This window comes from Berghia stephanieae, chromosome 11, assembly GCF_034508935.2.
Source record: "Berghia stephanieae isolate SIO BIC M18660-M18661 chromosome 11, UCSD_Bste_1.3, whole genome shotgun sequence".
Lineage (NCBI taxonomy): Eukaryota > Metazoa > Mollusca > Gastropoda > Nudibranchia > Aeolidiidae > Berghia > Berghia stephanieae.
The window spans coordinates 25,821,829-25,837,696 of NC_088370.1; the positions used below are offsets into that span (position 1 = coordinate 25,821,829).

At 36.2% G+C, this 15,868-nt stretch overlaps 1 protein-coding gene across 1 annotated transcript in view; it reads left to right on the forward strand.

Moving 5' to 3' along the window:
- The first annotated feature begins 413 nt into the window (after positions 1–413).
- The window catches only part of LOC144956370 (uncharacterized), a 16,096-nt gene continuing 641 nt past the window's right edge, over positions 414–15,868 (forward strand). The window contains exons 1-13 of the mRNA XM_078886867.1: positions 414–481; positions 2,167–2,336; positions 2,854–3,042; positions 3,555–3,743; positions 7,169–7,357; positions 7,862–8,049; positions 8,556–8,744; positions 9,257–9,445; positions 12,849–13,037; positions 13,542–13,730; positions 14,248–14,436; positions 14,952–15,140; positions 15,645–15,833. Of these exons, the coding sequence (XP_078742993.1) occupies positions 414–481; positions 2,167–2,336; positions 2,854–3,042; positions 3,555–3,743; positions 7,169–7,357; positions 7,862–8,049; positions 8,556–8,744; positions 9,257–9,445; positions 12,849–13,037; positions 13,542–13,730; positions 14,248–14,436; positions 14,952–15,140; positions 15,645–15,833 (2,316 nt within the window). The remainder of the gene's footprint in view (positions 482–2,166; positions 2,337–2,853; positions 3,043–3,554; positions 3,744–7,168; positions 7,358–7,861; positions 8,050–8,555; positions 8,745–9,256; positions 9,446–12,848; positions 13,038–13,541; positions 13,731–14,247; positions 14,437–14,951; positions 15,141–15,644; positions 15,834–15,868) is intronic.

Sequence of the window (15,868 nt, forward strand, 5' to 3'; positions counted from 1 at the left end):
AATGGATTCGTTGATTTGGACTAATAATGTAGCGGATATTTCATTATATTTTACGATTCATTTAGTTAGTCTTGAAGCGATAATATTTTGTGGCTTTTCATCGTTTTACATCGCGTGCTACTATATGACTTTGAAGTCTCATATGAATTCACAATTCGACCAATTGTGTTGTAGAATGGATAGATAAACGATACTTACCAAAGTTGAAGTTTGTCTGTTATTCTACAACACTGGTCGATTGTGAATTCATTTGCCCTCCCTTACCATAATTATCATAATATACCCTCCCCTCTAGTTCTGGTGATAGATTTATATTATCTTCATACAATCCATGAGCAGTTTATGTTAGAGTTGGGTAGTATCTGGGCTCATATAGTAGCCCGCTCAAAATTTAAAGTGTGATCGGTAAATGGATGGTTCATCACTCAAATGAATTCACAATCGACCAGTGTTGTAGAATAACAGACAAACTTCAACTTTGGTAAGTATCGTTTATCTATCCAGTTTCTGGTAGTGCCGCGCTGAGGACCGGTCCAAGGACCGGTCCCACGGTCTTTTAGCTGTGAACCGAGGATCGGTCCGATAGGGAAGACCGGCGGCGGTCCTCACTTCTTATCACCTTTCCACGGTCTCGCGCCATACTAGGCTACTTCCCCAGCGATTCGTTGCCTCGGTTGCCTATCTTCCACCAATCACCACCCATCCCACTTAATTAATCGCACCCACCTCCCTTTGCCATACACTAAACGACACAGACGACCATACAGTAGTGCCGCGCTGAGGACCGGTCCAAGGACCGGTCCCACGGTCTTTTAGCTGTGAACTGAGGATCGGTCCGATAGGGAAGACCGGCGGCGGTCCTCACTTCTTATCACCTTTCCACGGTCTCGCGCCATACTAGGCTACTTCCCCAGCGATTCGTTGCCTCGGTTGCCTATCTTCCACCAATCACCACCCATCCCACTTAATTAATCGCACCCACCCCCCTTTGCCATATACTAAACGACACAGACGACCATACAGGCAGACGACCACCAACCTCCACTCCGCAAACCGCCCTTTCGTGTGTGAGATGGGGGGAACAGGAGGCGCACGCCTTGGACGATTCCATTATACGGGGTAAATTTCAAAATTTACTACACCATAATGATCGCAATGACAATGATCTATGGTGAAGGCATGACCCCTCTTCTCTAATGGGTTATTGTTTGAAATGTATGTGACTACAAAAGATGTGTGTGTGTGTGTGTGTGTGTGTGTGTGTGTGTGTCGAACCTAGCTAGTAGCAAATCCGATTTTTTGTTTTCTTTTGTCCATCTCTTGTCACCACTCCTTTCTATCGCAGTGTTGTCATTTAAAATAATACAATAATATTAAAATTTCGTTTGGTGTTTTTACTAATCAAATAATATGAGTTTCATTAGTTTCTTCCTTCCAAAAAACCCAGTTATAACGTCTGAATTTTAAAAAAGTCCAATAGAATATTTGGGGACCCCGATAGCTCAGTTGATAGAGCACTCTCTTTATACGCAAAGGGCCAGAGATCGATCCCGGGTGCAGTCGAGTTTTTTCTGAATCCCTGTCTACTCAGCAATGAATGGGTAGCTGAGTTTGTTAGATCTGGCGAAAAGTCACCATCGACCCTTCTTATTACCTCATCCACCCCCTCTTATTATAACTTCACGTCTCTCTCTTACTCTTCAATGCTCGCTGCCCTCTAATGTGTGTGTGTGTGGGGGGGGGGGGGGAGGGGGGTAGGAGTTGCGTGTGTGTATCAACGCCACGAACAACTCGATCAACGCCTTGGGCGATGCCATTATCTCCGTTAATGGGGATAAATTTCAAATTTTATTAAATTATCGAAGTAACAATGAAGTACGGTGAGCAAATAAAGAAGGCATCACCCCTCTTCTCTAATTAGGTTACAATTTGAAATGAGTGTGACTACTCCGTGTGTTTTACTCCTGTAGACCACGGTTTTCATCGTGTAGCGGTCTTTAACGGTTCAAGAATGAACGATCCCACGGTCTCAAAGGTCAAACCGGTTCGAATTTCCAACAGTCTCTCAGGAATGTTCAATGTCCTAGGACCGGTCCTTGCGGTCTTCATTTCCCAAGGACCGTAGGACCGTGGTCCTTAAGCTTGCCAAGGACCGCCCCGCACTAGTTTCTGGGAATGCAACAAGTCTTCCCAATATTACTTTGACGAGGACTCTAAGGAGTGTGTCAAGGTCGCTGAAAGACAGTGCGGGTGGCCAACCTTCAAGAGTGAGGAAAAATGTTCAAGACGTTGTTTGCGATCCGACAGACGGAGAGATGGAGATGAGAAAGGCAAAGGTAAAGATAAGAAAAGAAGGCAGAGTCAGAGACGTTCATGCATGGGCCTTAGTTAACATTGTTGTAATGGAAAACATTTTGCTTACTTTTTTGGAACTGTCCATTACAACAATGAGCCCATAAGCAATTGGGTTACCAGACCTGCAAATAGGCGGTTAAAGAGAAGATTATAAGTTTTTCGTTTTCATTTGTTTGATTTTTATTTGCTTTGTTTTAATCGCCTTTGTTGGGATTATGTGTGTGTGTGTATGGGGGGGGGGGGGGGGTGTATGTGTTGATTTTTAGGGCTTTTTTTTTCCTTCTTTTCTTTTTCAGTTTGTTTCAGTTTTGTTTTAGCTTTGTTTTATGTTTTCTATTTTTTTTTCTTTTGCTGTTTGTTTTTTTTTCCTTTTTAATTTGTTTTGTTTCTGTTTTATTTTTGTTTTGATCGTATTTTCATTTTTCTTTTTAACATTAAATGTAAAACATTGACCTTTAAACTTTAAACCTTGCTCATTAAGTATAAAATGGTTCACAGAATGCAAGAAACCAGATAGTTTCTGGGAATGCAACAAGTCATCCCAATATTACTTTGACGAGGACTCTAAGGAGTGTGTCAAGGTCGCTGATGGACAGTGCGGGTGGCCAACCTTCAAGAGTGAGGAAAAATGTGCAAGACGTTGTTTGCGATCCGACAGACGGAGAGATGGAGATGAGAAAGGCAAAGGTAAAGATAAGGAAAAAAGAAGACAGAGTCAGAGACGTTCATGCATGGACTTTAGTTAACATTGTTGTAATGGAAAACATTTTGCTTCATTTTATGAGCTGTCCATTACAACAATGAGTCCATAAGCAATTGGGTTATCAGACCTGCAAATAAGTGCACGTCGCATTGTATCAACCTCTTGGTTAAAGAAAAGGTTATAGGTTTTTCGTTTTTATTTGTTTGATTTTTATTTGTTTTGTTTTAATCTGCTTTGCTGGGGTTTTTGTTTTGTATTATATTTGTGTGTGTTGATTATTGTTGGTTTTGTTTTGTTTTTTTCTTTAGTTTTGTCTTTGCTATGTTTGATGTTATCTTTCTTTTCTTTTGCTTGTTTGTTGTTTTCCTTTTTATTTTGTTTCGTTTCTGTTTTGTTTTTGTTGTGTTCGTATTTTCATTTATCTTTTTAACTTTAAATGTAAAACTTTGACCTTTAAACTTTAAACCTTGCTCATGAAGGATAATATTGTTCACAGAATGCAAGAAACCAGATAGTTTCTGGGAATGCAACAAGTCATCCCAATATTACTTTGACGAGGACTCTAAGGAGTGTGTCAAGGTCGCTGATGGACAGTGCGGGTGGCCAATCTTCAAGAATGAGGAAAAATGTGCAAGACGTTGTTTGCGATCCGACAGACGGAGAGATGGAGATGAGAAAGGCAAAGGTAAAGATAAGGAAAGAAGAAGGCAGAGTCAGAGACGTTCATGCATGGGTCATAGTTAACATTGTTGTAATGGAAAACACTTTGCTTCATTTTTTTTAGCTGTCTATTACAACAATGAGCCTATAAGCAATTGGGTTATCAGACCTGCAAATAAGCGGTTAAAGAGAAGAAATAGAAGTTTTTCGTTTTTATTTGCTTGAATTTTTGTTGTTTTGTTTTAATCGCCTTTGTTGGGATTTTGTGTATGTGTGTGTTTTCATTTTTTTTTTTTTTTTGGGGGGGGGGGGGTTCTTCTTTCTTTTTTTTTCGTTTGTTTCAGTTTTGTTTGAGCTTTGTTTTATGTTTTCTTTTTTTCTTGTGCTTGTTTGTTGTTTTCCTTTTTGTATCAATAATAATAAAGATAATAATAATAATAATAATAATAATAATAATAATAATAATAATAATAATAATAATAATAATAATAATAATAATAATAATAATAATAATAATAATAATAATAATATTTATAGTCCAAATAGGCAATTATTATTAGGTTACAGCTCTTGCAATAGGCGAAAAAAAAAATAGCAATTAAAATAGTGATAATAATGATGATAATAATACTGATATAATAATAATAATAATAATAATAATAATAATAATAATAAATAATAATAATAATAATAATAATAATAATAATAATAATAATAGTAATAGTAATAGTAATAATAATAATAATAATAATAAAAGAAGAAGAAAGAAGAAGAAGAAAGAAGAAGAAGAAGAAGAAGAAGAAGAAGAAGAAGAAGAAGAAGAGAAGAAGAAGAAGAAGAAGAAGAAGTAGAAGAAGAAGAAATCGGTTTTAAGCCAGAATTGTTTAGAAGCTAAATAATATAAGATTTGGATTTAGTTCATATGATGATTTCTTGGTGAGGGTGACAATAATTTTTATACGTACGAAAAGCTACACATTTATATATCTGATTATTTCAATTTGAAATTTTCTTATCAGCATCTGGTTCAAACCGACATAAAACCAGTTGGGAGCCGTGGGCAACATTTGGCCATGACTCCGAATTTATTTAATTCTAACGTAAAGCAGATTACGCCCTACTCTCTAACGCCGCTTACGAGTGACGCCAAATCCTGAAGTTCGCCAAAAACACACTAAGAATTTTCAGCATTGGATTAGACGTGGAGCAATGGCTGATACTGTTCTCAAAGACAGATGAGATGTTAATGACGTAGTTGCAAACGACATCGATGGCCAGGTTCGAGACTCCTATGCATTCGTTGGGCTTTGTATTGGCGGACATTCTGAATCAGATGATGGGGTCTTCTTGAGAAACGAAGATCCTATATTCGATTGGCTAACGACGTCGTCCAGAACCGATTTTCGCAGAAGACATTTGTTATCATTACACGTTTCACCATTCTCATCTTTGTTTGATATCTGTTTAATCTTGATAGATTCATTTTTATTATTAGAATTTATAGATGAAACTGGTTGGAGGTTTGATCATCAATAATTTTTGGTTTGGACAGCTGCGTTTATTAGTTGAAACTGTCAATAGTTTTGATTGTTTGTGCTTCTGGAAAATTGCTGATGCTCCATCACTCGTGCATGATTTTTAAACTCTCTTTTCTGAATCTGTGGAACTGGTGTTGTTGCTTTATAATTGACCTTCCTATCAATTGGCTGTTTGTAATCGTTATCTGACGCCCTTTTTCAGCGTTGCTGTAATCACGTTTTTGTGATCGAGCCCTCCGACTACCAATTTGGAATTTCCTTATCATAATTTTCTTTTCAACCAACATGCAAGGTGCGGATATTTGAGTTGAATCCTCTTTTTTGTAAAGGCTAGCACTATGCAAAATTTCTCTCAAATTTGATACCTGCCTTAGCCTGCTTGCTTTGGTACTGGATTTACGCAAAGATCTGGTAATTTTCTTGTTATTTTTAACTCTGTCATCTTTCTTTCCGGGAATGAGTTTTGATTTATGCGTCTCAGCCACAGAAAGAATTTCGTCCTGTACTTTGATGAGGTTATCTATGGGCAACAGATCGTTATACCCGGCATCCAAGTTATCCAAAAACTGACACAATTAGTCTTGACATTTTTATCATACTCTCGTTAGATTCCACTTTGTTCGACTTTTGGTCTACATCGGGCAATGAAGAAGTATGATTCTTCTCTGATACAATTTTCACCGGTTCAATAATTGAGTCATATCCGGACTAGTCGATCATTGATTGGCTGGTGTGATCCTTTGGATTTGGACAATAATTTCTTTTCGGCGAAGATATCTGATCGGCATTTAGAGTTCTCCTGTAAAGAAGTCTGAGGCTTTAAGCTCAGATTTGCATTGTATTCTGCAGGAGACATGGCATTGGGATAAACTATTGTTCTTTTATCTTTTTCTTCATCGTTCAAATATTTTATATCGGTTTGTTTTTCATTAGATTCGTTGGCAACGTTTCCCAATTGAATTGAATTAATTTTCCCCGCAGTGGGTCTAACTACATGACTTTTAAATCTTTCCTTCGAGCTTAAATTATTTACTCTCTTCATTGGACTTTGATTCTGGGTCTTTATATCGCGTGCCGATCGAGTGTTGCCTCGTTTTATCAGTGAACATTGTGGAATGTTGACAATCTGAGACGGGTCTGTTCCTTTTTTTATGCAAATTCTGGCTAAAGGTTAGTCCCTTTTGTTGGGGTTTGTGAAAATCATTTGATCGAAACAGCTTTTTGCCGCTTTGCAATCGGATAGGTGACTTACCAATGGGAGTGGATCTAGTTCTTTAGGATTGTATTGCAAATACCCATCACTGCAACTTTCTGACTTCGTTTTGCTAGCTTCATCTTTAACAAATTCATCCCCATTCGGAGATGTGGGCCAGTCCTCAAACAAAATATTTCGCTTATGTTCATACAAAGTGCCGTCATTGTGACTTTGCGACTCCAAGATTCTTCCAACGTTTTCCGATTGGATGTCTGTTACTATCTCATCTCTAATTTCTGCGTCTTTGACACCATTCCTTCCACCTTGCCACTTCCCCTTTTTTCCAAATCATTACCAATGAAGTTGTGGTCGATAAATGGAACGATAAAAGGGCATTCTTTTGTAGTTCGCCTTACCATCTCTTGATGAAATGTACTCTTCTGATCATTTTGCGAGTTTTGCTGTTTGAACGTAATGAATGCAATTAGAGTTTTACATTTGGTAATGCAGCATGCTTTTTAGCCTCGGCAACTTCTGTGTGCTTGTAACTTGGAGCCTGTTGACTAATACGCAAATGTGGAGACATTACCTCTATGTCCCTGTAGTTTCTGTTTTATTATTGTTTTGATCGTATTTGCATTTTTCTTTTTAACTTTAAACGTAAAACTTTGACCTTTAAACTTTAAACTTTGCTCATTAAGGATATATTGTTCACAGAATGTAAGAAACCAGATAGTTTCTGGGAATGCAACAAGTCATCCCAATATTACTTTGACGAGGACTCTAAGGAGTGTGTCAAGGTCGCTGATGGACAGTGCGGGTGGCCAACCTTCAGGAGTGAGGAAAAATGTGCAAGACGTTGTTTGCGATCCGACAGACGGAGAGATGGAGATGAGAAAGGCAAAGGTAAAGATTAGGAAAAAAGAAGGCAGAGTCAGAGACGTTCATGCATGGGCCATAGTTAACATTGTTGTAATGGAAAATATTTTTCTTCATTTTTTGTGCTGTGCATTACAACAATGAGCCCATAAGCAATTGGGGTATCAGACCTGCAAATAAGTGTACGTCGCATTGTATCAACCTCTTGGTTAAAGAGAAGATTATAGGCGTTTCGTTTTTGTTTTGTTTATTTTTAATTGTTTTGTTTTAATCTGTTTTGCTTTATTTGTGTGTGTGTTGATTATTGTTGGTTTCGTTCTTTGTTTTGTTTTTTCTTTAGTTGTGTTTTAGCTTTGTTTTATGTTTTATTTTCTTTTTCTTTTTCTTGTTTGTTGTTTTCCTTTTTTATTTTGTTTTGTTTCTGTTTTATTTTTATTTTGTTCTTGTTTGCATTTTTCTTTTTAACATTAAATGTAAAACTTTGACCTTTGAAATTTAAACCTTGCTCATTAAGTATAAAATGGTTCACAGAATGCAAGAAACCAGATAGTTTCTGGGAATGCAACAAGTCATCCCAATATTACTTTGACGAGGACTCTAAGGAGTGTGTCAAGGTCGCTGATGGACAGTGTGGGTGGCCAACCTTCAAGAGTGAGGAAAAATGTGCAAGACGTTGTTTGCGATCCGACAGACGGGAGATGGAGATGAGAAAGGCAAAGGTAAAGACAAGGAAAAAAGAAGGCAGAGTCAGAGACGTTCATGCATGGGCCATAGTTAACATTGTTGTAATGGAAAACATTTTGCTTTATTTTTTTGGAGCTGTCTATTACAACAATGAGCCCATAAACAATTGGGTTATCAGACCTGCAAATAAGCGGTTAATGAGAAGGTTATACGTTTTTCGTTATTGTTTGTTTGATTTTTATTTGTTTGATTTAATCGCCTTAGTTGGAATTTTGTGTGGGTGTGTGTGTGTGTGTGTGTGTGTGGGTGTGTGTGTGTGTATTTTTTTTCTTCTTTCTTTTTTCTGTATGTTTTAGTTTGGTTTTAGCTTTGTTTTATGTTTTATTTATTTCCCTTGCTTGTTTTTATTTTCATTTCTTATTTAGTTTCATTTCTGTTTGATCTTTGTTTTGTTCTCGTTTGCATTTTTTTTAAAACTTTAAATGTAAAATTTGACCTTTAAACTTTAAACCTTGCTCATTAAGTATAAAATGGTTCACAGAATGCAAGAAACCAGATAGTTTCTGGGAATGCAACAAGTCATCCCAATATTACTTTGACGAGGACTCTAAGGAGTGTGTCAAGGTCGCTGATGGACAGTGCGGGTGGCCAAACTTCAAGAGTGAGGAAAAATGTGCAAGACGTTGTTTGCGATCCGACAGACGGAGAGATGGAGATGAGAAAGGCAAAGGTAAAGATAAGGAAAAAAGAAGACAGAGTCTGAGACGTTCATGCATGGGCCATAGTTAACATTGTTGTAATGGAAAACATTTTGCTTCATTATATGAGCTGTCCATTACAACAATGAGTTCATAAGCAATTGGGTTATCAGACCTGCAAATAAGTGCACGTCGCATTGTATCAACCTCTTGGTTAAAGAAAAGGTTATAGGTTTTTCGTTTTTATTTGTTTGATTTTTATTTGTTTTGTTTTAATCTGCTTTGCTGGGGTTTTTGTTTTGTATTATATTTGTGTGTGTTGATTATTGTTGGTTTTGTTTTGTTTTTTTCTTTAGTTTTGTCTTTGCTATGTTTGATGTTATCTTTCTTTTCTTTTGCTTGTTTGTTGTTTTCCTTTTTATTTTGTTTCGTTTCTGTTTTGTTTTTGTTGTGTTCGTATTTTCATTTATCTTTTTAACTTTAAATGTAAAACTTTGACCTTTAAACTTTAAACCTTGCTCATGAAGGATAATATTGTTCACAGAATGCAAGAAACCAGATAGTTTCTGGGAATGCAACAAGTCATCCCAATATTACTTTGACGAGGACTCTAAGGAGTGTGTCAAGGTCGCTGATGGACAGTGCGGGTGGCCAATCTTCAAGAATGAGGAAAAATGTGCAAGACGTTGTTTGCGATCCGACAGACGGAGAGATGGAGATGAGAAAGGCAAAGGTAAAGATAAGGAAAGAAGAAGGCAGAGTCAGAGACGTTCATGCATGGGTCATAGTTAACATTGTTGTAATGGAAAACACTTTGCTTCATTTTTTTTAGCTGTCTATTACAACAATGAGCCTATAAGCAATTGGGTTATCAGACCTGCAAATAAGCGGTTAAAGAGAAGAAATAGAAGTTTTTCGTTTTTATTTGCTTGAATTTTTGTTGTTTTGTTTTAATCGCCTTTGTTGGGATTTTGTGTATGTGTGTGTTTTCATTTTTTTTTTTTTTTTTTGGGGGGGGGGGGGGGGGGTTCTTCTTTCTTTTTTTTTCGTTTGTTTCAGTTTTGTTTGAGCTTTGTTTTATGTTTTCTTTTTTTTCTTGTGCTTGTTTGTTGTTTTCCTTTTTGTATCAATAATAATAAAGATAATAATAATAATAATAATAATAATAATAATAATAATAATAATAATAATAATAATAATAATAATAATAATAATAATAATAATAATATTTATAGTCCAAATAGGCAATTATTATTAGGTTACAGCTCTTGCAATAGGCGAAAAAAAAATAGCAATTAAAATAGTGATAATAATGATGATAATAATACTGATTATAATGATAATAATAATAATAATAATAATAATAATAATAATAATAATAATAATAATAATAATAATAGTAATAGTAATAGTAATAATAATAATAATAATAATAATAAGAAGAAGAAGAAGAAGAAGAAGAAGAAGAAGAAGAAGAAGAAGAAGAAGAAGAAGAAGAAGAGAAGAAGAAGAAGAAGAAGAAGAAGAAGAAGTAGAAGAAGAAGAAATCGGTTTTAAGCCAGAATTGTTTAGAAGCTAAATAATATAAGATTTGGATTTAGTTCATATGATGATTTCTTGGTGAGGGTGACAATAATTTTTATACGTACGAAAAGCTACACATTTATATATCTGATTATTTCAATTTGAAATTTTCTTATCAGCATCTGGTTCAAACCGACATAAAACCAGTTGGGAGCCGTGGGCAACATTTGGCCATGACTCCGAATTTATTTAATTCTAACGTAAAGCAGATTACGCCCTACTCTCTAACGCCGCTTACGAGTGACGCCAAATCCTGAAGTTCGCCAAAAACACACTAAGAATTTTCAGCATTGGATGTAGACGTGGAGCAATGGCTGATACTGTTCTCAAAGACAGATGAGATGTTAATGACGTAGTTGCAAACGACATCGATGGCCAGGTTCGAGACTCCTATGCATTCGTTGGGCTTTGTATTGGCGGACATTCTGAATCAGATGATGGGGTCTTCTTGAGAAACGAAGATCCTATATTCGATTGGCTAACGACGTCGTCCAGAACCGATTTTCGCAGAAGACATTTGTTATCATTACACGTTTCACCATTCTCATCCTTGTTTGATATCTGTTTAATCTTGATAGATTCATTTTTATTATTAGAATTTATAGATGAAACTGGTTGGAGGTTTGATCATCAATAATTTTTGGTTTGGACAGCTGCGTTTATTAGTTGAAACTGTCAATAGTTTTGATTGTTTGTGCTTCTGGAAAATTGCTGATGCTCCATCACTCGTGCATGATTTTTAAACTCTCTTTTCTGAATCTGTGGAACTGGTGTTGTTGCTTTTATAATTGACCTTCCTATCAATTGGCTGTTTGTAATCGTTATCTGACGCCCTTTTTCAGCGTTGCTGTAATCACGTTTTTGTGATCGAGCCCTCCGACTACCAATTTGGAATTTCCTTATCATAATTTTCTTTTCAACCAACATGCAAGGTGCGGATATTTGAGTTGAATCCTCTTTTTTGTAAAGGCTAGCACTATGCAAAATTTCTCTCAAATTTGATACCTGCCTTAGCCTGCTTGCTTTGGTACTGGATTTACGCAAAGATCTGGTAATTTTCTTGTTATTTTTAACTCTGTCATCTTTCTTTCCGGGAATGAGTTTTGATTTATGCGTCTCAGCCACAGAAAGAATTTCGTCCTGTACTTTGATGAGGTTATCTATGGGCAACAGATCGTTATACCCGGCATCCAAGTTATCCAAAAACTGACACAATTAGTCTTGACATTTTTATCATACTCTCGTTAGATTCCACTTTGTTCGACTTTTGGTCTACATCGGGCAATGAAGAAGTATGATTCTTCTCTGATACAATTTTCACCGGTTCAATAATTGAGTCATATCCGGACTAGTCGATCATTGATTGGCTGGTGTGATCCTTTGGATTTGGACAATAATTTCTTTTCGGCGAAGATATCTGATCGGCATTTAGAGTTCTCCTGTAAAGAAGTCTGAGGCTTTAAGCTCAGATTTGCATTGTATTCTGCAGGAGACATGGCATTGGGATAAACTATTGTTCTTTTATCTTTTTCTTCATCGTTCAAATATTTTATATCGGTTTGTTTTTCATTAGATTCGTTGGCAACGTTTCCCAATTGAATTGAATTAATTTTCCCCGCAGTGGGTCTAACTACATGACTTTTAAATCTTTCCTTCGAGCTTAAATTATTTACTCTCTTCATTGGACTTTGATTCTGGGTCTTTATATCGCGTGCCGATCGAGTGTTGCCTCGTTTTATCAGTGAACATTGTGGAATGTTGACAATCTGAGACGGGTCTGTTCCTTTTTTTATGCAAATTCTGGCTAAAGGTTAGTCCCTTTTGTTGGGGTTTGTGAAAATCATTTGATCGAAACAGCTTTTTGCCGCTTTGCAATCGGATAGGTGACTTACCAATGGGAGTGGATCTAGTTCTTTAGGATTGTATTGCAAATACCCATCACTGCAACTTTCTGACTTCGTTTTGCTAGCTTCATCTTTAACAAATTCATCCCCATTCGGAGATGTGGGCCAGTCCTCAAACAAAATATTTCGCTTATGTTCATACAAAGTGCCGTCATTGTGACTTTGCGACTCCAAGATTCTTCCAACGTTTTCCGATTGGATGTCTGTTACTATCTCATCTCTAATTTCTGCGTCTTTGACACCATTCCTTCCACCTTGCCACTTCCCCTTTTTTCCAAATCATTACCAATGAAGTTGTGGTCGATAAATGGAACGATAAAAGGGCATTCTTTTGTAGTTCGCCTTACCATCTCTTGATGAAATGTACTCTTCTGATCATTTTGCGAGTTTTGCTGTTTGAACGTAATGAATGCAATTAGAGTTTTACATTTGGTAATGCAGCATGCTTTTTAGCCTCGGCAACTTCTGTGTGCTTGTAACTTGGAGCCTGTTGACTAATACGCAAATGTGGAGACATTACCTCTATGTCCCTGTAGTTTCTGTTTTATTATTGTTTTGATCGTATTTGCATTTTTCTTTTTAACTTTAAACGTAAAACTTTGACCTTTAAACTTTAAACTTTGCTCATTAAGGATATATTGTTCACAGAATGTAAGAAACCAGATAGTTTCTGGGAATGCAACAAGTCATCCCAATATTACTTTGACGAGGACTCTAAGGAGTGTGTCAAGGTCGCTGATGGACAGTGCGGGTGGCCAACCTTCAGGAGTGAGGAAAAATGTGCAAGACGTTGTTTGCGATCCGACAGACGGAGAGATGGAGATGAGAAAGGCAAAGGTAAAGATTAGGAAAAAAGAAGGCAGAGTCAGAGACGTTCATGCATGGGCCATAGTTAACATTGTTGTAATGGAAAATATTTTTCTTCATTTTTTGTGCTGTGCATTACAACAATGAGCCCATAAGCAATTGGGGTATCAGACCTGCAAATAAGTGTACGTCGCATTGTATCAACCTCTTGGTTAAAGAGAAGATTATAGGCGTTTCGTTTTTGTTTTGTTTATTTTTAATTGTTTTGTTTTAATCTGTTTTGCTTTATTTGTGTGTGTGTTGATTATTGTTGGTTTCGTTCTTTGTTTTGTTTTTTCTTTAGTTGTGTTTTAGCTTTGTTTTATGTTTTATTTTCTTTTTCTTTTTCTTGTTTGTTGTTTTCCTTTTTTATTTTGTTTTGTTTCTGTTTTATTTTTATTTTGTTCTTGTTTGCATTTTTCTTTTTAACATTAAATGTAAAACTTTGACCTTTGAAATTTAAACCTTGCTCATTAAGTATAAAATGGTTCACAGAATGCAAGAAACCAGATAGTTTCTGGGAATGCAACAAGTCATCCCAATATTACTTTGACGAGGACTCTAAGGAGTGTGTCAAGGTCGCTGATGGACAGTGTGGGTGGCCAACCTTCAAGAGTGAGGAAAAATGTGCAAGACGTTGTTTGCGATCCGACAGACGGAGAGATGGAGATGAGAAAGGCAAAGGTAAAGACAAGGAAAAAAGAAGGCAGAGTCAGAGACGTTCATGCATGGGCCATAGTTAACATTGTTGTAATGGAAAACATTTTGCTTTATTTTTTTGGAGCTGTCTATTACAACAATGAGCCCATAAACAATTGGGTTATCAGACCTGCAAATAAGCGGTTAATGAGAAGGTTATACGTTTTTTCGTTATTGTTTGTTTGATTTTTATTTGTTTGATTTAATCGCCTTAGTTGGAATTTTGTGTGGGTGTGTGTGTGTGTGTGTGTGTGTGTGTGTGTGGGTGTGTGTGTGTGTGTATTTTTTTTCTTCTTTCTTTTTTCTGTATGTTTTAGTTTGGTTTTAGCTTTGTTTTATGTTTTATTTATTTCCCTTGCTTGTTTTTATTTTCATTTCTTATTTAGTTTCATTTCTGTTTGATCTTTGTTTTGTTCTCGTTTGCATTTTTTTTAAAACTTTAAATGTAAAATTTGACCTTTAAACTTTAAACCTTGCTCATTAAGTATAAAATGGTTCACAGAATGCAAGAAACCAGATAGTTTCTGGGAATGCAACAAGTCATCCCAATATTACTTTGACGAGGACTCTAAGGAGTGTGTCAAGGTCGCTGATGGACAGTGCGGGTGGCCAAACTTCAAGAGTGAGGAAAAATGTGCAAGACGTTGTTTGCGATCCGACAGACGGAGAGATGGAGATGAGAAAGGCAAAGGTAAAGATAAGGAAAAAAGAAGACAGAGTCTGAGACGTTCATGCATGGGCCATAGTTAACATTGTTGTAATGGAAAACATTTTGCTTCATTATATGAGCTGTCCATTACAACAATGAGTTCATAAGCAATTGGGTTATCAGACCTGCAAATAAGTGCACGTCGCATTGTATCAACCTCTTGGTTAAAGAAAAGGTTATAGGTCTTTCGTTTTTATTTGTTTGATTTTTATTTGTTTTGTTTTAATCTGCTTTGCTGGGGTTTTTGTTTTGTTTTATATTTGTGTGTGTTGATTATTGTTGGTTTTGTTTTGTTTTTTTTCTTTAGTTTTGTCTTTGCTATGTTTGATGTTATCTTTTTTTTTTCTTTTGCTTGTTTGTTGTTTTCCTTTTTATTTTGTTTCGTTTCTGTTTTGTTTTTGTTGTGTTCGTATTTTCATTTATCTTTTTAATATTAAATGTAAAACATTGACCTTTAAACTTTAAACCTTGCTCATTAAGTATAAAATGGTTCACAGAATGCAAGAAACCAGATAGTTTCTGGGAATGCAACAAGTCATCCCAATATTACTTTGACGAGGACTCTAAGGAGTGTGTCAAGGTCGCTGATGGACAATGCGGGTGGCCAACCTTCAAGAGTGAGGAAAAATGTGCAAGACGTTGTTTGCGATCCGACAGACGGAGAGATGGAGATGAGAAAGGCAAAGGTAAAGACAAGGAAAAAAGAAGGCAGAGTCAGAGACGTTCATGCATGGGCCATAGTTAACATTGTTGTAATGGAAAACATTTTGCTTTTTTTTTTTGGAGCTGTCTATTACAACAATGAGCCCATAAACAATTGGGTTATCAGACCTGCAAATAAGCGGTTAATGAGAAGGTTATACGTTTTTCGTTATTGTTTGTTTGATTTTTATTTGTTTGATTTAATCGCCTTAGTTGGAATTTTGTGTGGGTGTGTGTGTGTGTGTGTGTGTGGGTGTGTGTGTGTGTATTTTTTTTCTTCTTTCTTTTTTCTGTATGTTTTAGTTTGGTTTTAGCTTTGTTTTATGTTTTATTTATTTCCCTTGCTTGTTTTTATTTTCATTTCTTATTTAGTTTCATTTCTGTTTGATCTTTGTTTTGTTCTCGTTTGCATTTTTTTTTAAACTTTAAATGTAAAATTTGACCTTTAAACTTTAAACCTTGCTCATTAAGTATAAAATGGTTCACAGAATGCAAGAAACCAGATAGTTTCTGGGAATGCAACAAGTCATCCCAATATTACTTTGACGAGGACTCTAAGGAGTGTGTCAAGGTCGCTGATGGACAGTGCGGGTGGCCAACCTTCAAGAGTGAGGAAAAATGTGCAAGACGTTGTTTGCGATCCGACAGACGGAGAGATGGAGATGAGAAAGGCAAAGGTAAAGATAAGGAAAAAAGAAGACAGAGTCAGAGA